The sequence below is a fragment of the Pavona decussata genome, unplaced genomic scaffold (assembly GCF_977016875.1).
Source record: "Pavona decussata unplaced genomic scaffold, jaPavDecu1.1 SCAFFOLD_40, whole genome shotgun sequence".
NCBI classification, from domain to species: domain Eukaryota; kingdom Metazoa; phylum Cnidaria; class Anthozoa; order Scleractinia; family Agariciidae; genus Pavona; species Pavona decussata.
The window spans coordinates 2668991-2691134 of NW_028145462.1; the positions used below are offsets into that span (position 1 = coordinate 2668991).

The following is a 22144-nucleotide window of genomic DNA, read 5'->3' on the forward strand; positions in this document are numbered from 1 at the left end:
TTGGAACAAAACGAGATGTAACCGAGCACTAACGGCAAGACAGCAATCTTTAGCATTGCCACATCTTTGGTACAAATTCCTTCTATCACGTAATGCACTCTTGTCATGGTATCTCCATATCAACAGTATGGAATATCATTCATCGCGTTCTATGGCATTCTTAAGAAAAGGTTCTATGCTCTACAGAGGAGAATGAGAGTGAGAAACATGAAAAGAGCTGCCGAGCTTATCAAGTGTGCTGTTATACTGCACAATCTCTGCATTCTGTTTAGTGATAACGGTGATGATCCTCTTGACGATGCAGATCTCGACATTGACGACGATGAGCTAGATATCGACAATAGAGGAACAAGAGGACAGGCAACAGCAGTTGCTCCAGCACTTCCTATGAGTGCGGAAAATAATACCAATGACACTTCAAAACCTAAACTGTTTCAATATCATGAAAAGAGAACAGTCCACGACTAAATACGCCATACGTTTTGGAAGGGACAAATTAATGTGTCATCTGTTACTCAATGACGATATTCATTGCATGTATTTTGCAAAAAGTGCACATCTACCTTACTTGGAAAAGAAAAAGAAACTGTATGTCACAATTATGCTAGTTTAATTGGTAACCATGGTCTTATTTTAAAGATAAGTGCAAAAACCTTTCACAGGTTGCAATTGACAGTTTTTCCACTCAATATTCAAAGTATTATGATATAAATGTAATAAGTTCAGCAACTGTCCAAACAATTACTGATATCGTCTTGTTAAATGCCGCTGTTTAATAAAATTATTTAATTGTCAAGATCTTTTCTGAGCTTTTTTATGTCCAATCTCAGCTCGATATTTTCCAGTTGGAGTTTTCTTTTTCTAAGGTGCAGTATGTCGTCTTCTAGATCTGCTGCCTTGTTATGTGCAGTTGATGATATCCCCTTATCCTTTCTAACTGATGGCAGAGCCTCACGTCTGATTTTTCTTGGCCTTTTGTTTTTAAGACTGCCTGCTTGGGTAGCATTTTTGGTGACCGCCCCTGCCATTGCCAGTTTCCGCGGTAGAAACTTGCACCTCACTGACACGTCTTGTTTTGCCTTCTTCGTCACTGTCGACGAAAATGGCGCTAAAACTATCATTTTGTGGTCCCTCACAAGCTGGGCTAAGAGTAACTTTTGTTGCTTGGATAACATGCTCAACAATGGTCTCAAGAATATATAACTGAGAACGAGGGAAGGAGAACCGCGTATATATTAAAGGACAGAAGAGATATTTAATTTTGCATTCAAAAAAACACACATGTATTCAAACAGAGTTTACAATTGTAAGGCTACAATTGTAATTTACACGTGTACTCTGCTAAGGGATACACGTGTAAATTCCAGTGTGGAAAATTCTTTTATTGAATCCTTGTATTTACAAGTCGGACTTTACACGTGTAAATTACACGTGTAAAAACTACAAATGTAATTTCTTTATTGAATTGACCCCAGGGCATATACGCTTTGTTATCCGAAAGTGGTGGGCCCGAGGGTTGTTTTCAAACAATAAACTTCACTATTCCACCAATAGATGAATTTATTTTTAACACGCACAAGTTATGGGGTTATGTAACAAAATTTTCTAATAATCCTCAAGACTCCAACTTCAAGTTAAATAATACTGTGGTCATCAAAGAAAGAGTTTTCAGTCTGCCTAGTTGAGGGAATATTTCCAACAAGTTAAAGCTTAAGAGCGAATGCCCACAAGAATCAAACAAAATCGGGAAATGGCGGCAAAAGTGTAAAAACTCAAAATCGCTCAAACTTTGGCTATCAGTAGTCCACACTGAGTTATTTATCGCAATGTAATTAATTTGTCAAATAACTTTTTGTTTTGGCAGAAAATTACTATAATAAATTTCGGTGCTAGTCACGAGAAATTTCGACTTGAAAATTAACGGTTTTTAAGCAAGCCGCTCGCCCTAACTGTAGAGCGAGAAGACATTCACTTATTATCAGCTTATTCTACAACTCTTGCCGATTTGATTTTATTATTTCTATGAAGTTTGAAAAAACCATAACATCGAGAGGGACCTAAACGAAATCCCACTGTTACTCTATGGAAATGATTAGCTAAATTGAAAAGATTATTTACCATACTACCTTTATCACGAATGAGGTGAAATTGTAAGAGTAAAGTTAGGAAGAAATGGGCTCTTAATTGATGTAACGTTTGTTTTGGGGAAATAAAATTGTTGTCTATAACAGAGCGCTAAAAACCACTGAAATACAGGCAAATAAGAGATTGCGTGACAGATCGTGACAGAGTTTTACGGATATTTAACCCCGAACTCGATATTGATGCTGCTCAAAAACAACAGCATTCTCTTTTGGGAAAGTAATGGTTTTCCCGTATTATACGAAACTTCGTTCGTGCCTTTTGTAAACAAATTCATAACTCCCAGGAAAAAAGTTATGACATCGCGAGACATCGGGAGGCGTTCTTGTCTCAGACCGCTCAATGCTTTAACTGTAGTTTCCGTTCGAAGTTTATCTATTTCTTTGTTGCGTGTGAGATAATTTGTCTTTATTCTATTTGGTTGTGAGAACTACTAATTCACTCGTTTCATCTAGCATGAGACCTGATCATGACAATAAATGCTATTATTGCCTACTCGTGACATCTTTGATTGGCAACAAAATTTCAGCTAGTTGTGTATAAATGCCGTATTTCCTCGAACAATAGCCGGGGCGATTTATTTCCACACCAAAAGAGGGCAATTATTCGAGCGTCCAATTCCCGTTGTCTTAACAATTCGTTCGGATACTACTTTGGAAATACCCAGATCTGCTTTTCTATTTATTCCATGTTTGGATAGGATTTGGGGTACACAGCAATTAGTAGAGTTACGCCGCCAACCAATCCCGAGTTCACGCCTGTGATATGGGCAAATAGTGTCCAATTTCCGTGCTGAAGTCTCTTTCTGGCTGAAAACACGCACTCTAGCAAGTAGCAATTCTCTCTCCGTGTTTACTCCAGAAAATGACCAGTAAGAGCAATGCTCCGTAATATTCTTTGAGCAGTTGCGTAAACTTATTATTTCAAGACTCCTGCTTTTATTTAACCTATCATACGAGCAGGCTGTTTCAGTACTAGTTATACTCTGAAAAGAGAACGAAAACTGCGAAAACGCCATTGCAGTGCCGCACAATACAAGAAAACTAGCCAGCTTTACAAAGTGCGTCACTCTGAGTAAGAAAGTTCCGTGGGAAAATTCCATAACTTTTGCGTGGAACTCGTTTATAATTGGATGTTTCGAAAACGAAGACCCCAAAAGCGAAGACCGAAGACCTAAGACCCCCTCATCGAAAACGAAGACCCCTGATCGAAAACGAAGACCCCCTCATCGAAAACGAAGACCCCCTGATCGAAAACGAAGACCCTTTGATCGAAAACGAAGACCCCCTGATCGAAAACGAAGACCCCCTGATCGAAAACGAAGACCCTTTGATCGAAAACGAAGACCCCCTGATCGAAAACGAAGACCCTTTCGCCTCAGCTCAGACCTAAAGACAAATTCTGTCGAGTGCCTTTGTCAGTATTGACATACACAAGACAGCATTTGTATTAAACTACGATTTAGGGGAAAATTAGGTATCATTACAAATCCTGGGAGGGGAAGGAGTGGGTGGACAATACTCGTGTTCGTTTACCTAAAAATTGGAATCCGGAATCCGGAATAAAAGAAAAAATAAAAATGAAAATTCGTCGACATGAAAATTTCAACGAAGGTTAAAGTCACTTGGGAAACAGTTTTTATAGCTTTTGGAAAATTGTAATATCAGCCAGGAGCCCAGGGAAATTTTCAAAAGTTTCCCTTAGATTTCAATTGCTTAGGCAGTTGAGCCACTCATTTGGAATAAAGGTTCCCAATCTTCAAACGTACCCTTAAATACCCCCACACCTCTTCCTACTCGATAACGTTTCCTCCTGCCATAGCACGTAGATAGACAATGAAACGTAACTAGAGAAAAGAGTCAGTGTTGCGTTTATACTCATCAACTCTTCGCAAGACTCACTGTCTTTGCATAATAATATAAAAAGTCTTGAAACAAATCCGTATTGGGGTGGCTTAGATTTCATCTTAAAAAAAAAAAGCTTTGAATTGGCACCGACCCTGGGGCCCGTTTCTCGAAAGTTCTGATAATTAACTGGCCTGGAAAGCTGTTGTTGTTTACATTCAAGGTCGAGGTTTCAATAGTTTTGCAGATAATATGACAAAACTATCAGTTAACAAAACAAAATGGACTGGTCTGTTAGCTACGACCCGCACTTTTATTCTTTAGATTTTCATTTGAATATTTGATTTCGGGCCCGATAAGTTACCGGGACTTTCGAGAAACGGGCCGCAGGCAAAGTTATTTATCCATTTATCAACTCATCCGTCCGTCCGTCCGTTCGTTCGTTTATTCTTTCATTCCCTTCGTTCCTTCGCCGGCTCACTCACTCACTCGGTCGTGGTTCTGTCATGCCTGCCGGCATACATTTGTACGTTCAATCATGTATGCATGTATTCATTTATGCACCTTTTTACAAAAGAGTGTCGAGCTGCCGGTACAAAGGAAACGTTTTATGTCGATGGCCTTTTTTGAAATACAGTAAGAACTTCAGGAGCCTGTAAACGATTTCCCATAATATAGTAATCACAATAGCAGGCTGTAGATAACAAATTATTTTATATCCTCTCATTCTAGATACCTTGGAAGCCGGTAGATCTATTGATTTTGATTTAGAGATAATAAGTCTAGATATTTTAAGCCCCATTCCCACCCTTATGCCTAAACAATTTGTTGAGCCGTAATATACGTTAGTCACAATGTTATGACATGTGTAAAGATATATTTCCATCGTCACCATTGTGAATGCGCTAATTTGCTTACTGTGTCTGTCAAAACACCACCAATCGTACACATCCCTCTCCCCTAGCTTTTCCGAAAGAACGAAAATCCCCTACTCACAAGCCAATCAGCATACGGCAAGTTGCACAGAAAAAGAAAAATAGAAAGAAAAGAAAGTCTTTCCTGATTTACGGATTCCGTTTATTTGATTTTATAAAAATAGATAGGTGTCGTTTTGGTGTGTTTTAAAGTTTTACGCTTTAAAGGGACTGTCTTAGAATACTAACACTTAGGCAAACTTTTGAAAATTTCACTGGGCTCCTGACTGATATTATAATTTTTCACGGGCTATAAAAACTGTTTCCCAAGTGACTTTAATCTCGTTGAAATTTTCATGTCGACGAATTTTCATTTTTGTTTTTTTTTTTTATTCCAGATTCCAGATTCCGGATTCCGGATTCCGGATTCCATGTTTTAGGTAAACGAACACGAGTATTGTCAACCCACTCCTTCCCCTCCCAGGATTTGTAATGATACCTAATTTCCCCTAAATCGCAGTTTAATACAAATGCTGTCTTTTGTATGTCAATACTGACAAAGGCACTTGACAGAATTTGTCTTTAGGTCTGAGCTGAGGCGAAAGGGTCTTCGTTTTCGATCAGGGGTCTTCGTTTTCGATCAAAGGGTCTTCGTTTTCGATGAGGGGGTATTCGTTTTCGATCATGGGGTCTTCGTTTTCGATGAGGGGGTCTTCGTTTTCGATCAGGGGGTCTTTGATTTCGATCAAAGGGTCTTCGTTTTCGATCAGGGGTCTTCGTTTTCGATGAGGGGGTCTTAGGTCTTCGGTCTTCGCTTTTGGGGTCTTCGTTTTCGAAACATCCGTTTATAATTGGCTATTAGTATAGCAACACGCTCAAATAGTTAATTTCAAGAGTCAGCAAAATAATTATTTCCAAGTCTAATATTAAACAAAAACTAGGGACTTTAAATTTTGAAGTCTCTGTTTTGCTAGCCTCCCACGCAGTCGTTTTTAGGGGACTCGTATTACCTCCTCCCCACAAACGCCTGCTTACCCAAGCGCCACATTCCTTTCCCATTGTTTCACTCCCCAAGCACCCTAGCCAATCACCATCGAGGCATTGTCCAATGATATCAAATCAAATTCCTGGTTACAACGGCCGCTTCCGTTTCCCGCGAGCTTTGTACAGTCTCTGGTACAGTCTTGAGAGATGCAGGAGTTAAGTTAGAACGTACACAATTTTTTTACTTCTGGAATGGCTGGTCATGGCTGAAACGCCAAAACAAATATCGAGTGTGAATAAAAGCGCTTCTTGTGCGACGTTTTGACACCGTTAACGGCTGGAAGAGTCAAAATCTTCGGGAAAGTGTAGTCGATCTTCCCCGCCTGATCGAGTTGACAGTCGATGAAGATATCACCTCTTACGCTACTCTACGTTACCTTGGAGCAGATTTGTTCGTTTGGACGAAGTGCTTCGAGAGACTAACTCGATCTGCAGTATTTATCAGTCCATTGAAGACTATTGAACGGAAAGTTAAACGACAAAGAGCCGATCAACTTGTGGTCCTTGTGAAAAATGTCAGCTAATGTCGTACATGGCCCCGAACAAATTGCAATAACAATGCGAGTTTCAACTGCAAAATCTTTAAAGTTTACCGACAAATAGGGTAATATTTCGGTTTCCTCCACACCGACAGGGTCGACAAGATTAATGGCAAAGCAATAAATTTGCGTAACCATTCGGCAAATTGACGAAAATATCGCTATTTCCCGTCACGAATTCTAATTCTTTGATTGCAGTCCGTTGATAGACATTCAAACTAGAAATTTTGAACGTAAGGCATACAATACTCAAAGCTCACGTAAGCTCGGTAAAGTTCTGTCTCTGCCGTGATGTTTTTACTGTTCGAGACCGCGAGAGGCGTTCTGAGGTCAAGGTCAACCTTCCAGATTTTAGAAGGTTCGCTGTGATTGGCTTAGCGGCGGAAAGGAATGTGGCGCTTGGGTAAGCAGGCGTTTGTGGGGAGGAGGTAATACGAGTCCCCTAAAAACGACTGCGTGGGAGGCTACTGTTTTGCCAGCTTTCTATAATTTGTGGTCATCGGCATTCGGTTTTAATTTTTTAACTCGTAAAGAAACTCGCCATCATCCAAGTAAAGAGACAAGTATGTGCACTGCTGGCTACGTGAAAATTGGCGAGGGAGCGAGGAAAAGCTTGAATGAAACAAATATGCTGTTAAACATTTTATTTATCAAACAAAATGATGAATAATAAAAATCAGCAACAATAACAAGGCCATTAAAGTGCCCATATCGGAAAATTTTTTATTTTCTTATCTGAATCTAAACATCACCCTAAGAACTTCAGTGAAAAAATTTTTCGATTTGCATAAAACGCGAATTTTTTATGAATTTTATAAGACGTTCAAATTTGCCGCCATTTTGGCCCAGGATTCGCATTAGTCTCCTCTCGGTTTAGCAAGAGCTGTGACGTAGATTCAGGAACACGTGACTTCAGCCTTTCTCTGGATCTCACTGAAAACAAGTCGCGGTATTTCTGCACGTTTCTCGAAAATGCCGGAAAGACGTGCTGCAGCGAGATGTGGAAACATCAAAGACGAAGCAAATGGAATAAGCATGCAAAGGATTCCTTTCTTTGGCACTACATGCCCGCAAAGACTGAGGAGGCGAAAGAAATGGGTCGATTTTATGCTGGAGCGGAGGAAGATGTGGACGCGCGCCTGGAAAGACCTCGTCCTTGTGCTCGATGCACTTCAATGACGAGGATTTCACAAGGCTGATGAAGTCAGGTTTAAACTTAAAACGTGAACTGAAGTAGGATGACATCGCGCTTGTGTTTATCCTTTAAAACAGCTAAGCGAAAGGAAGACGAAGACCGAGAGACACCTTCGAAGAGGAGCAGGGAAAAGCGAATGGTAAGCTTTCGATGCTAAATATTCACACCCGCTTGTGACATTCTAAACGTTGTAACCTTCTGAGGTTTATAGTTTGACCTCACTGTTAACTCAGTCGCAAGTTTTATTTGTTTTGGTATATATTCTCATAGATCGTGAGATCCACGAAGTTTCGTTGAGACCAAGCTCTCAAAAAATACTAGCACAAATGCTACCACTGATGTAAATAGATCGATGCGAGAACGGTCGCACTCGGCGGACACAGAAAACATTGTAAACCACGATGTAGATAAGGTAGATAAACTGCAGCAAGAATTCAACGAGCTCAAACAAATATTGTACACACATGTGTTGCAGAATTCTGCAAACAATAAAAATGTTGAAAAGTATAACAGCTTTATCTCTGAAATTCTAACCACCACAACGGGGGTTCAAAATAAAAAAGGGCACAAAACAAATAACAAGCGCAAAGAGCGCAGAAAAAAATTGGCAAAAAAATGGATTGAGATACAAAGAGAAAAACACGAGAAATTCATGAAGAATTTTTCAAACAAACAACTTAGCGACAGCCTGTTAGCGTTATTTCTAAAGGGCTCAAATTTGTCCCGACACCGGTGACAGACACGAATTACATTAGACGCCAACTCTTGTTAGACTTCGAACATTTCGCGACGTATGCGCCTAAAAGATACAATGGATTTTGTAAACTGTGGGACAGTGGCAAAAAGGAAATTAACGTGTTCATTGGACAAGCTAACAACTTCCATCCTACAATTAAATTTACGGCCGAAATTTCAGAGAACGAGACAAGCTATTATTATCACAGTTCAACACGTGTCCTTCCTGTAGTTCCGCGAGAACAATGTCGCTAGTCAGCGCTTCCCAATTGCCTTCGACTTCCTTGCAGCAGTAGCACTCGCTGATATTTGCTAGCAGATCACAGCTACAGTTACCACAAGTACATCTACATGGAAAATAATTCGTTCGAATGTTTGTGAGTACTTGGCCATAGTTTTGACAGATGATAATGAAGAGCGCGTATGCAAAATGCAAGGTGAGAACTTTACCCTCCACTAACACGCACTCTATTCTCCAAGCGTTTCGTTAAATCTTCCTCGAGTCGTCGCTTCTCCTCTTGTTCCTTGCGATATCTTTTTAGCCATTCTTCGTCTGCTATCGGCTCGTCCGCGTACGGTTCGAGTGTATCATCATCTTCACACGTATTACTTGTCTCGTGGACGCCATCTATCACCTCGACTTCGACGCTTTCAAATTCGTCCTAGCTGCTTTCTTCAGCGGTTTGCTCACTTTCCGTGTCAGATAAGTTTTCTGCCATGGAATATACTTATTTGGAGCTAAGTTTTTCCTTCCTACCGGTGAATCTGACGATTTTCTTTCTGCCGCGAATGTACTTTACTGAAGGTCAAGTGAGTGCATAGACTCGAGAGTTCCTGAATGTACGTCACAGACCATGTCACGTGGCCCTATTGTGAGCCTGTCGGCATTCTCATCAGCGGGGCGGGTGGACCGCAATAAAATAGGATTTTAAAGATTTGTAAAATTCATAAAAAATTTGCGTTTCATGCAAATCGAAAAATTTTTTCACTGAAGTTCTTAGGGTGATGTTTAGATTCAGATAAGAAAATAAAAAATTTTCCGATATGGGCACTTTAATGTATTTTCATCCGGTTAGGTCTAAATGTTTCCCGAGATACATTTGCAATATCTGTCACGGTGCGTCACGCAATCTCGGTTTGATTTTTGCGATTTTGTCAGATTTTGAACGCTCTTCCACAGAGCACGATTAAGTTTCCCCAGGTAATTTTTCATTTTAGTTGCAAGCCTATTTCCTCCTTACTTCACTCTTACAGTTTCATTTGATTTATGATAAAGGTAGTAGGGTAAATTATGTTTTCAATTTAGCAAGCGATTTCTATGGAGTAACGGGTCCCTTTTTTTCTGGTCGGTCTCAGTGTTACAAGCTCGATCGATCTTGATGGGAATTAAAAGATAAAACGTGAAAAGGTTGTAGAACAAGCTGATAACAAATAGATGTCTTTTAGCTTTATCATTAGGGCAAGTGGGTTGCTTCAAAATGACTGATTTTTGAACCCGAATTTTCTCGTGTCTGGCTTTGAAATCAATCTTCGTCATTTTCTGCCGAATCAAAAAGTTATTTCACAAATGAACCACACAGCAATGAATAACTCAATATGGACTACTAATAGCCAAAGTTTCAGCTATTTTCAAAATTTGAAAGTTTGCCGCACAATGTTCGATTTTTGTGTGCACGCGCTCTTAAAGCTTTAATAAAGGACCCTAGTCAGCCTCCGCCATTTTCGATGCCATCGAATTTATTGTTATTGCATGGTGAAGCGAAATCTTATTGCTTTACTGTAAGTTGTGTTCCTGAAAATATGTTTCATTATCTTCAGTAGTTTCAGTGATTTCGTTCATTTCTACATGCTCCGAAAAAAATATAATAGCCAAACTCTCGCCGGCATATAAACAAAAACAAAGGTGTGGCTGACTAGGGCCCTTTAATAGGGGAGGGGGGCTCTCGCCCATTACTTTCTTTGATTCCATGTTTCGCCACATTCTATATTCATAGAATTCCCTTCAAATACAATGCGGCTACTTAGATACAATGCTATGAAAGAGAAGGGATTTTTTAACCTAACTGAGAAGTTCGAGATGCCGCCGAAGAACAAACTCCGAACGTTTCTCAAGAGAGGTAAACTGCGAGGCAGTCGTTATTAATTATTAAGTACACTGGTACAGCGATATTCATCAAAGCACGGCGGAAAATTCAGAAAGCGTGGGAGGAGATGAGGGGAGCTTGATGAATCTACGAATAAAATGTCAACACGTTCGTCTGATTGCCGCGCACGAGCAGTACGGGTGGCAGGTCAGCGGATAGCACCTCAAGCCAGCTCATGTACATTACAGGTGTGGTGACGTCTGCGACGGGGACTGGAATGGAGATTACTACAAGCCTGGTGTCTGGTGAGCAGTTCTGCCTCACCAACTCTCCTATGCGGATCGTTCTGAGGACTTTCTGATCCTCAATCGGGGCATCTCCCAGCTCTTCTTTGACTGGCAAACGCCTGAACGCATCGATGCTCTCTTTCGATGGCTTCTTGTTGACTCCTTCCGTTTGCTCAACGCAGCTGGCATCGATGCGGAATTTCTTCAGAAGATTGGCCATCTGCAGCCCCCGAGGGTTTACCTCGTGCTTGGAGCGGATATCAGCGGAGAAGAATCTGAGCTTGCAGTTCTTCCAGGCACGATGAAGGGTCAGGAGATATGGAAGCAGAACAGTTAATCCGCCATCATCGTAAAGCCACCACACGTCTATCGTTCCGCTCTGCTTCTCCTTCAATGCGATCCCAACATGCTGGGGTGTCGCTACATCGTCGGACGGCTCAGGAGACACTTCATCCGGGCTCGTTAGGCTTTTTTTCTCTTCCTTTGTGGCTTCCTTCGACGGCGAGGAATGCGACTTGGCCTTAGAATATTCATCTTCGTTCATAATGGAGTCGGAAGGTGACTCCGTCTCGTCATCACTTTCATCGTCAACTTTTTCCACGATGAATTTTTTCTTCTGCTCTTCGTTCATGCGCAGGATCACCAAGCCGTAATTGAGCTCGAAGGTGTCGTTGATAACCCCGAGATAGTCTACTACCTCATGTATGTATCTCTTATCTGTCCAGTTATTCTTGAAGCCCATGACAACTGTGTTTGGGCGCATCTTGCCTAGACCCGCCAGATGCATCATGGACTGAACGCCCGCGCGAAGACTTGGTGCTGTAGAGAGGGAAAAAGAAGAAATATTGAAATTCCCAAGTAAACATGCAAAGCAACATCTGACAAGGATAGTTTTTCTCTGAGGTGTGAAATGAATGTTTTTTTCCTCTGCGTGTGGAAACGATACCGGCTATTGGTATTTAACTCTATGTTGTGATTTTTTATAGGCACTACACGTAAATCTACGTTAAAATGTGGCTCTATATTTGATGAAATCCTAAAGTGTGACCAAGGAAAAGTTATTGAGCTTTTCCTTCTTGTGGCACTGATTTGAAAGCTTGCAATTGAGTTCCAGGTGAAAATAACTTTTGAGTAACTGGATGAAACCTTAAAGGGGATGTATCATGAGGTTTTTGACCTCTTATGTTAAAAATGGTGAAATAAGACCTTCGCTTTGCTACAAAGTAATTATAGAACAACGAGAGTAGAGAAATCAACCCAATTCTTGACAGAAACAGCTCGTACTCTGTTTTAGCGCAGTTTTGAAACAAAAATGCGAAAACTTGAAAAAGATTAGCCTAATATTTTTCAAGTTTTAATCCATTCCGACCTACTCTTTCTCTGGCCAGGGGCACTAATCGACAGTTTTATTACACTGCGGTGATAATTTATAACAAAACTAGACAATTATTTTTTGTTCCTGTTGTCAGACAAACATTTTTGGGTTTTGAAATGACATAAAATTTTCATGATACTTCCCCTTTAAGGCCACTCAAATGAAATCTTTTGCGCAGTTTTTTACCTCTGATGCTGTTTATAGTGCTGTATAAGGTAGTTCTAACGGCCGTGTATGTAATCGGCCTGAAGTGTCACCATTCCAATAATCGCTGTTGACCAGCCACTTACTTCATAAAACGTTTACTATTCTGACTTGTAGCTAACAATCTGGGTCCCAGTTTTTACTGACACATGAATGCAGAAAATGAGTCCAGCAAACACTGTTAAAAGTCTTAAACAACGATTATTGAACTCGTTTTTAAAACTCATCATTGAGTTTGCTTTTGTGTGTGCGCATCTAAAACCAATGTCCTGGATTGTAAACTACAAGTGTAAAAGTTTTATTAAATCAAGCCTAATAAGTTCTTGCACTGCTAGCTTTCAGTTTGAAGTATCTTTCAAATCAAGATTTAAGATTTTCTTTTGCCAATTTTAATGCTTGCATCTGACACAGCCCCAAGCCGAAGAAGCCGAAGAAACAAACATTTTTTACAAAGCGATCGAGTGCTGTTCACCTGTCGTCACAGCTCGGAAAGCTTTTATCTTGTTCTCTCTGATCCAAGCCGTGTCTTCCTTGTCTGAAGGCAGAGCCTCAAACGGCTTTCTGATGACATTACCGTACACCATTAAGCTGACATTTTTAGTAATCTGTGATACGAGGTAGGTCAAGTTGGGTCTGTCCTGTGGACGGCCTGTTAGAACCAGACAGTGAGGACGAAAGTTCTTCACGTGATCTTCTATCCCGTCAAGCCGGCGGGTGTAGCGGAGCGCTTGGATGAAGGAGAAGGCCTGGGATGAAGAGCCCCAGTTTACCTGAAACGAATGAAAAGATGCGGTTTTAGAGCGGTTTTCAATTGAGTGTCGAAAGTAATTTCGCGTTTGCTTTGGTTATGCATTACTACGCTCTGTGATTGGTTAACAAAACTCGCGCCACTTTCTCAACCAATGGGAATCCAAACCAAAACCAATCGTGTTTTAGCCGCACGAGTTTTCCCGCGCTTGGCTCCAGTTACATGTATTTACTTCGAATTCAAAACTGGCTCGTTGTGTTGTTTACATTTGTTGCGATTGGCCAGAGTAATTACTTTGGTTTTGGTTTTACGACACTCAACTGGAAACCGCTCTATCTAACAGACTGAAACCCGCAGGGTTCTTGTTAGCAGCCGGTAGCCGGTTATTTCAGTTTACCGTTTGTTCACGTAAATATTACCGGCTATCGTGAAAACGTTTCCGAAATTATTGAAACCCCTTTCAAAACTCATCATATTTTGAAAATACTCGTCCTTGTTTTGGGAATTTCCTTTCCATAAATAATGTAAAATCATCCAACAGGTAATATCACACTGAAAATCGATCGCCTGTAAAGAAATCGCTCATGGATTGAGTATTATCTTTCGTCAAAAATAGCGCTGACTTTAACCTCCACCATGTTTGGTTTCCATTCTTCCCGCGACCATCTCGCTCCCATCATTCCCTGGGAGACATGGCGCCCACGTGCTATTGCAAATTTGTTACCTCCTTTTACAAATCTTAACGAGAAGCCTCAAACCGGGTTCAAATCGAGCGAATGGGTCATTTGCGCCAAGAGAGCGACTTTATCTACCGCTTAAACCTCACTTTAAAAGAACAAAGAAAATCTCATTTCTTTAAATTTCATTATTCACTAATATTTGTACGTGGATTGATGGAGCAACATAAAATCGCTGCAGACGAGTTTGAAGTTGTTATTTTGTTTCTTACCTTGGGCTTGGTGAGGTCGACATACTTGTACAAAATCATGACAATGAATATCGTCAACAAGGCGGCCCACCAGTTGATTAGGAACATCATTGCTATGCACAACAGAGCACCCAACAAAGACACCCACATATTGTAGTACTTAAACGATGGACGCCATCCTGGAGAACGGCCCAGAGAGGCCGCAAACACTGCATAATTAATAAGAGCATAAACAATGAGAAAGAAATTAGAGATAATGGGTGCTATGACATTGAGGTCTCCAATTGCGATAAACGCAGCAGCTATGAAGAACGCTAGGATGTAGCCTCGGCGGGGTTCATTGCCTGGTCCATACCCAACGCCAAAAAAGGCGATGTATGGGAAGAGTTGATCCTTGCAGACGGCTTGGAATGCTTTAAGTGCTCCAACGAGACTGGCGAGCGCTGATGATAAGGTGGATGCAAAAATTCCTGCTGTCACAATCGGACCCCAACCTGACACTGCCTCCATTACCTAAACACAAATGACAACAAATACAGTCAACTCCCTCATAGGGCCCACTTCTCGATCGTAAGCGACCACTTCGTAAACAACCGTTTTGTTTCTCAGTTAAGAGCTTTCTCGTAAGCGACCACCACTCAAATTTTTTAAGGGACCGTGACCACTTTTTAGGCCAGAAATTACACATATTCTTTTGTTTTCTGTCTCCGGTAAGCGACCACCCAACATAATCACGTATGATTGTAGTAAATCATTACTCAGAAGTGACAAAAGTTCACTTTTTAATGACGCTACCCCGGACTGCTGACAGATAATAAAAGTTTACAGATTATCAGATCTGTAGGTAAACGAAAGATTTCCGTTTTTATCACAAAACAAAGCGCAAAACAGCTGATAAAACATCGACGCAACGAAGCAACCTTTACGGGAGGAATTGAAGGCCACACGCAGTAGATCCTGTGAATCTGAGCTAAAACAACTAAAAGCGATCTACAAAGCACTTAAGTATAGGTCGATTATGTCTCAAGCCCCGGCTTCAATTGTGGATAGTACATGCCAAGATACTAAACTAACATTGATTTTACTATTCCATGATTATTGATTACACATTAAGAATTATAATCAGATATTGCATCACTAACAATTTTGGGTCAAATTTTGGAACATGACATTACCTTATTGGTCAACTTTGCTTAACGTCTCACCTGGAAATCATTCAAGAGTCCATATTCACACTCCTTCATGGCACAGGATGCAAGAGTTTGGTTTGTACCATTTGCCAATGCCTCTTGCACTACCCCAAGAGCTTCCCGTTCAACACAGGCACCCACAAACCAGGCGAGCATTACATACACCAGTGTACTAATTAGAATCGCGAGTAGCGTTCCTTTAGGTACAGCCTTGGGTACGCTTTTCAGATCACCAGAAATATTAACACCAGCTAAAATTCCGGTTGCAGCAGGGAAGAACACTGCAAACACAGAGAAGAAGCTTTCACCTTTAAAACCAGGACCAAAATTAGTCTCAAAGAGGTCTTTCTGGTAGCCGACAAAGCCCTTTGCCTTGCTTTCCTCCGACTGCGGCCCAATGAAAGTTCCAATAACGACGTTGATAATTGAAATAACTAAAATGACAAGGAGGACGATCTGTGTTCGAACCACCCACTGTAAACCAACCATGGTAACTCCAAGGAGAATGATGATAGTGATGAGGCCAATGATTCTAATGTCGTTAGACTCGTCCACCATTAAGGAGTTGTTATCCCTGAGGATATCGCGCATTGTCTCTGAGAAACCAACCACGTACATAGCTGTTGCCACGGCACTAGCGACTGAGAAAATCACTCCAATGGAGCCACCAAATTCTGGTCCAAGACTTCGGGATATGAGATAATACGCACCGCCTAAAGAAAACACAACTCAGGCTACGTTTGATTGACCATACAGTCAACTCTCTCTAAGGCGGACACCCTCGGTACTAGATTTACTGTCCGCCTTAGAGAGAGTTCATGTAAACTGATACCCGAACATCAAAATTGAAACCAGTACTTTATTACTTTAATTACAGTGTACAATGTTGTCATGACGGGCCGGCTGTGTCTCTTTTATTTTATATATTCCTTACAGAATCCAACACAGTTCATACACACTTTGAACATTTGTGAATCAACCTTAACAAAACTCGTTTGTGTCGCTTGTTATTTGACAGTACGTGGAGTTGGGGTTCATAACCCCCATTTACTACGAAAACAACTTTGTAATGCTGCACTGTTGTTGCGTTGCAAGTCTGGCTTCTTGTAGGCACTGTGAGATCTTCATTAAACCGGTCAGATTGCGCTATTTTTTCGGAATTTTGGACCTGTTATAAAAATTTCAAAAACATCCGGTGTCCGCTTTGAGAGGTTTTTTGAACCAACATGTTGGAAAAAAGTGTCCGCTGTCCGCCTTAAAGAGAGTTCAGTTACAGAGAAACAAGTGAAATTCGGCAGGGACTAAATTTCCTGTCCGCCTTAGAGAGAGTTGACTGTATTCTAGAAGACATTTCTGCAAACGTTCGCTGATACACGATAATTTAAGAGCCATTTTGTACTCTAGTGACTCCAACCAACTCTTATGACAGGTTTCTTGTCATCATTGTATGTATTCCTATTCCGGAATAGGGTCAATCGAATTTACCCTTAATTAAATTGAGTTGTTGTCAATAACTCTTGTTTGTAATAACTCTATGGGACGTTAAAGAAACCTCTCACTCACTGTTCGCAAAGAGTAGGGGACGTAGTTCCCAGTGTTGTGGTCTGGTCTTTGTGTGTATACTCTCATGGTTGGTTGGGAAATGGTTAGGTGGTGGGTTTACCCAGCAGGGGACCTAGGGTTCTATTGTATGCCCACCCGCCTCAGGGCGAATTTGTAAAATGAAATGAAATGAAATGAATTTGGGGGAGCAGGGGTGGTTTCCCTGCTAGTAGAGGTCTCTGACGGCGAGAAGGGAGAGACACCTCTGCCGGCCTCCAACGAATCTTCTTTCGCGTATACGCTAGTGTTTCCTGGAAATGAGTGTTATTTTAGCCACATCCAACACGAGCTTCCCAAACCGGTTTGCGTGCGAAACAGTAGCCGCAGTAGGCCGATGTATGAAATTACTGATAGCTGTATGTGGAAATGCCACGGACTCCTCAAATACATCGCAAATTCAAAGAACATAATTCTCCACGGACACCAGTAAAACCAGCAGCTGTAGGCAAAGATGGAAACCGCCTTTTGTGCGGAGTAAATTTCAAGTTAAGCAGCCAGAACACCTGGCGCTCGCTAAATACAGGAGATTGGAAAGCTAAAGTTTGCGGTTTGTTGGAGAGCACTCATGAATTTTAAAAGGAACTTCACGGCTCTGTAAGGAATGCTTTCGCAAATTAGAATCGTTAATCAAGCGAAGTAAGGATTATGAACATGGCAAACGCAAAATAATTGAAGTGCGAAACTTGTAAACTAGCGGAAGCCATAACAGCTGTGGGCTCAGAAATTTCCAGCGCACATTCTGAACAGAGTATGCGCATTGCATATTAACGGACACTGGTTTTGGAAACCGGTGAGTTTCGACCAAAAATCTGGTCGGCGGCTACATGAGAGAACGTGTCGGGGGCCGGCGGAGGTTTCTCTCCCTTTTTCGCTGTCAGAGACCTCTGCTAGCAGGGAAAGGGGTGGTGCACTAGTGAGACCTCAGACCTCACACCAAAGAGGCCCAGTTCACTGGAGTCTTGAAGTGATGACGTCACAAAAACTAAATTTATGAAATTATGGGATTGTTGAGATATTCTGAAAGAGCACACTTCCTTGTGTTTGATAGTCAGGAAATGAACAGTCAAGCTTGGTAAATAAGTTTGAAACATTCAAAAGAGAAACCCTACTGCATTTCAAAATTCTTTAGGTGGTAAACCAGATGAAAAGCAAGCAAATTTCAGATGAAACAACCTGGGGTGAGTTGCATAAAATTTAACGTCGGGCGTAACTGCTGACGCCAGACATTCAGCCCAGTCACATTCAGTATTTTAACGTCTGACGATAGCATTTACACCCTCCGTTAAGTTTTATGCAACTCGTCCCTGGACACTTCATGCTACAAATCAGATTACATGTTTCAATCAACCCAACCTCCCACTTCAGCATCAGTTATGTAGAGTACAGGTGTAGTTACCTCCTTTGACTTCTCCATTGGTACAAACGGCAGACATGGACAATGTCGTTAAGGTTGTCACCACAGCAGATAACAGAACGATAACAGAAGCCAAGCCTATTCCAGCATGGCCCACCACCCAGGACAGCCGCAAATACAGCATGACTCCCCATATGTTGAGAAGACAGCCAAACAGGACACCTTTGATCCAGCCAAACTTTGGGGCATTTGCTGCACCCCTTCCTCTCACTTCCAATGAATCTCCATCCTCTAATACCCCTTCATCTCCTGAAGGCTGCCCTGAAGGTTCAGCCTAAAGAAAATACATTCTGTAAGTTTCTATTCTTTGATTACCTGCTTGACCGGTTGGCTCAGTTGGTTGAGCATCGGACTACCGTGCGGGAGGTTGAGGGTTCAAACCCCAGCGTTACCAACACTCAGGGTCTTCAAATAACTGAGGAGAAAGTGCTACCTTTGTAATGACATCTGAAAATGGTTAGACTTTCTAGTCTTCTTGGATAAGGATGATAAACCATAGGCCCCATCTCACAACACTTTAATGTTCATAATCCTGTGGGACGTTAAAGAACCCACACACTAATCGCAAAGTGTAGGGCATTGAGTTCCCAGTGTGCTGGTCTGGTCTTTGTACCATTTCATAATGTCATGGGTTGGGTGGGTTGGATGAGGTGGCTAATGGACATATGCTGATGTCCGATCTCACCCTTGCACTGAAGTAATGTAAACCGCATTTGAATATATAAATAGAAAATGTGGTATATAAATGCATTACCATTACCACACTTTGATTATTTGATAAACACCACACAAGTATGCACTGTGAGTGATATACACTTAACTTACAGATACAGATTCTGTAGATACATTTATAAGTAACATATATATAGAGAATATACACAGCGGCTCAAAGATATGAATTTTATTTTTGAGTGATGAAAACAATATTTTGGAAACAAGCACAGTGAGTGAGTGAATATTGTTTTTAACACAAGAAAATATAATTCAAATCTTCGAGCAACCATGTAGTTTTCTTTTTATTATATAGACAAATTTATTGCTCGCCATTTTTCACTGGCTGTTTGCACAAATGTGAAAAAGCAGGAAATGACATCATCAATATCCTCACTAGTGAGGATATGGAAAATAGGCCACTCTGGTCCCGGATGTAGTTTTGTATGAATTTTATGAGTGGTGTATTTTCCAGTAAAATACTCCTAGTTTCTACAATTTTATTAAATACATGTACATGTACATGTATGAGACACATGAATAACATACACTTGTGAATACCTTAAGGTTGAATGGAGATAAGTGTAGAAGTACAAGGGATATAATGTTGCTAATACTTATCATTTGCACATGTATAATATAGAAGTATTTGATGAAGGGAGGGGAGGGGAGGCCGAGGGGAGACACTTCCCATACATTCACTTTGAAGTCTCACATGTGCTTTTCTCAAAACCCTGCAAAAAAATTTCAGACCTAAAAAACTGTTTTGTGTATTCAATGTTCATAACACCATGGATCATATGTCGTTTTATGATCGATGATAACACCAGAAATTTAAGTTTTTATAGTTTTGAAAAGATAAAACTTTGAAAGCTGCAGATTATTAAGAAACACATTGGGGCTAGTTTGTAGGAAAACTACCAGCCTGCGTCACTTTGAATAATACATCATTCTCATTCATTCACCAGGAAAAAAATATACCACCACATTTATTGCATTGTGCATATGCCACATAATTATAAACATTCCAATCCTAGCAGTAGGCAGGATGTTTGTCCCATGAACCTTGTTTAATGGCCTTAGCTCTCACGAGTCTCCTGTAGCTCAGTGGTAGAGCATCCGAACTAGTAATCAGAAGGTCTTACGTTTGACTCCTGATAGGAGCACTCAGATTTCCTTTTTCCGAGTATGCCTGTGTCACTTTGAATAATACATTCATGATACATGATTACCAAACAACAAGTAATAGTTAATTGACAGTTAGTATAAAAAAAAAAAAAAAAAAAAAAGAAAAGAAAAAGACATTTGAAAAATACCATTCAGGCCCAAAAAGTGAATACAGGTTTTGAGAAATAGACCCCAGGCCCTTTTTCTACACTCCCCCCCCCCCTTATTTTAGGTTTTTTTATTAGTAATACAGTTTGCAACCTCCACCCTAGAGTAGCTATATGTAGAGCATATTAACAACTTCCTGTTCCAAAATGAGATTACTTTAAATAATATCAAATTAATTAATAAGTGCTATTAATTGAGAAATTACCAACAAGCAGGTAGAAGGAAGGGGTGAGGGGGGGGGGGGGGGGATGAACAAAGATTCTTTGCCTTGTGCTTAAAAATTAGTAGTACAGACACTTTTAAAATCAGTGAGATAAAATATACAAACTGAACATAATGATATTATTCATCAGGTCAAATATTTGTCATTTACAATACAGAGAGCTGTAAGTGTATGATTATTATTCCACTCAAAGCAAAACAAACTAATCAAGAGTGATTTACTGGAGGAGAGTAAGACATGAATAATTATTGTGGCTGTCTGGTAGCTTATTATGGTTTACATTTGCCCAATTTTCAATTTGCATATTTATGCCATTTTTGCGTAAATTAATTCCATTTCTTGAACAAGTTAGCTCTTATGATCGATTGCATCAACGAGTTCGAACAGCAACAATATTTCGTGAAAGATAAGATCGATCCTAACTTAACAATATAAGCCTAAGCCCATACCCATCACTAAATCAGTTTTCAGTCTAACTTTAGTCGTTGTTCAAATGGAAGGGGTGCCCTCTAGGTGAAAATTAAACCATCATTAAGATCACTAAACAGAGTCGCAAGGCTTTCGCACTGCAAATCATGATCATATCTAAGCTAAGGGAAACACCTTTATCTGACCTTGTCATTTTCTAAGCCTTTTCGCAGCTCTTGTAGCGTAGGTCGTTGCTTTCCACCATGACCCTGTGAATGCTGACTTCGATAGAATATGGTCATCGGAATAGCTTCGTTCGTAGCGTATCCGAAAGTGAACTGTTCCGCACCAGTGGGGCTTTTCGGCGAGATATTATCAGTTGGGGAGCTATCAGTATCTTTCTCTGGAAGATCGGTTTCTGGTGTAAATGTCACCGCAAAACGTTTCGGCTTTTTCGGTGTTGTCTGCTCGCCATTTGCAGCATCTGCATCAGCGCTTTGTTTTGTAGTCGTGTCGTCCTCGTCGTTATTTGCGGCAGCGATTTCTTTTGCTGTCTCGTCCGACATCTTGATCAGTTCAATACAAGGAAGACCTGAACGAAATTTTCAGAAATTCTCGCTGACTAGCCGCTGTTGTATTGACAAAACTCCTTATTAGGTTGACATGATCAAAGTTTATGAGCATAACGTTCTGCGCGCGCGAATTAAGTAAATCAATCGTTGACAACAGGAAGTTCCGGAATAATGGAACTGGAATTTATTCGTGGACCAGTCAGTCCACATATTTGTCCACAAAATGATCAGTCAAAATTCCCTTGAAAATTTTCGCCCTTTTGTAGCAAACTCCAGCCGTAATTTGACCGAAAACAACACATTCAGCTATTACTAAAAAAAATATGGAATGTTTGTCAAATATTTAACAATTAGACGAAAATTAGACGGCGAGCTCAAGGTTTCTATCAGCTGATAGTTGGCGAGGGGCGAAGCCCCGAGCCAACTATCAAAGGCGATAGAAACCTCGAGCGAGCCGTCTAATTGTTTTAGCATACCTCAGTGATCGATTTATGAGGCAAAAAAATATTTTCATTTTATAAATTTTGATATATTTGAGCAATGATGCATGCTAAATCGCGCGCACTCTGGCAAACTGGATCGATAGACGGCACCTGTGTAGCCAATCAGATTGCGCGTTACGCGATGGTCGGTCACTGAGCATGAGGTAT

The 22144-nt window shown here is 40.7% G+C and overlaps 2 protein-coding genes across 3 annotated transcripts in view; both read right to left on the minus strand.

Moving 5' to 3' along the window:
• The window catches only part of LOC146483198 (QRFP-like peptide receptor), a 167613-nt gene that overhangs the window by 6743 nt on the left and 138726 nt on the right, over nucleotides 1-22144 (minus strand). The window lies entirely within an intron of this gene.
• LOC146483200 (solute carrier family 12 member 2-like) lies at nucleotides 1543-21622 on the minus strand. 2 transcript variants are annotated; one of them, XR_014863935.1, is made up of 7 exons: nucleotides 21129-21622; nucleotides 18228-18519; nucleotides 15245-15942; nucleotides 14061-14552; nucleotides 12836-13133; nucleotides 10328-11603; nucleotides 1543-1709 (listed from the first exon to the last, which is right to left on the minus strand). XR_014863935.1 is itself a non-coding variant. In XM_085106362.1 (6 exons), the coding sequence occupies exons 1-6, from the start codon at nucleotides 21486-21488 to the stop codon at nucleotides 10645-10647; spliced, it is 3099 nt and encodes a 1032-aa protein (XP_084962488.1). In that variant the 5' UTR covers nucleotides 21489-21622; the 3' UTR covers nucleotides 9475-10644. The 2 variants fall into 2 exon arrangements, 1 of the variants encoding a protein (XP_084962488.1); XM_085106362.1 differs by lacking the exon at nucleotides 1543-1709 and having other exon boundaries at nucleotides 9475-11603.

Coding starts and splice junctions, on each gene's coding strand:
- LOC146483200 (XM_085106362.1), bottom strand. CDS start 21,488: ATGTCGGACGAGACAGCAAAAGAAATCGCTGCCGCAAATAACGACGAG. Junction 14,553..15,244: donor GACTCTTGAATGATTTCCAG/GTGAGACGTTAA, acceptor ATTTGTGTTTAG/GTAATGGAGGCAGTGTCAGG. Junction 11,604..12,835: donor TTTCCGAGCTGTGACGACAG/GTGAACAGCACT, acceptor CCCTCTCTACAG/CACCAAGTCTTCGCGCGGGC.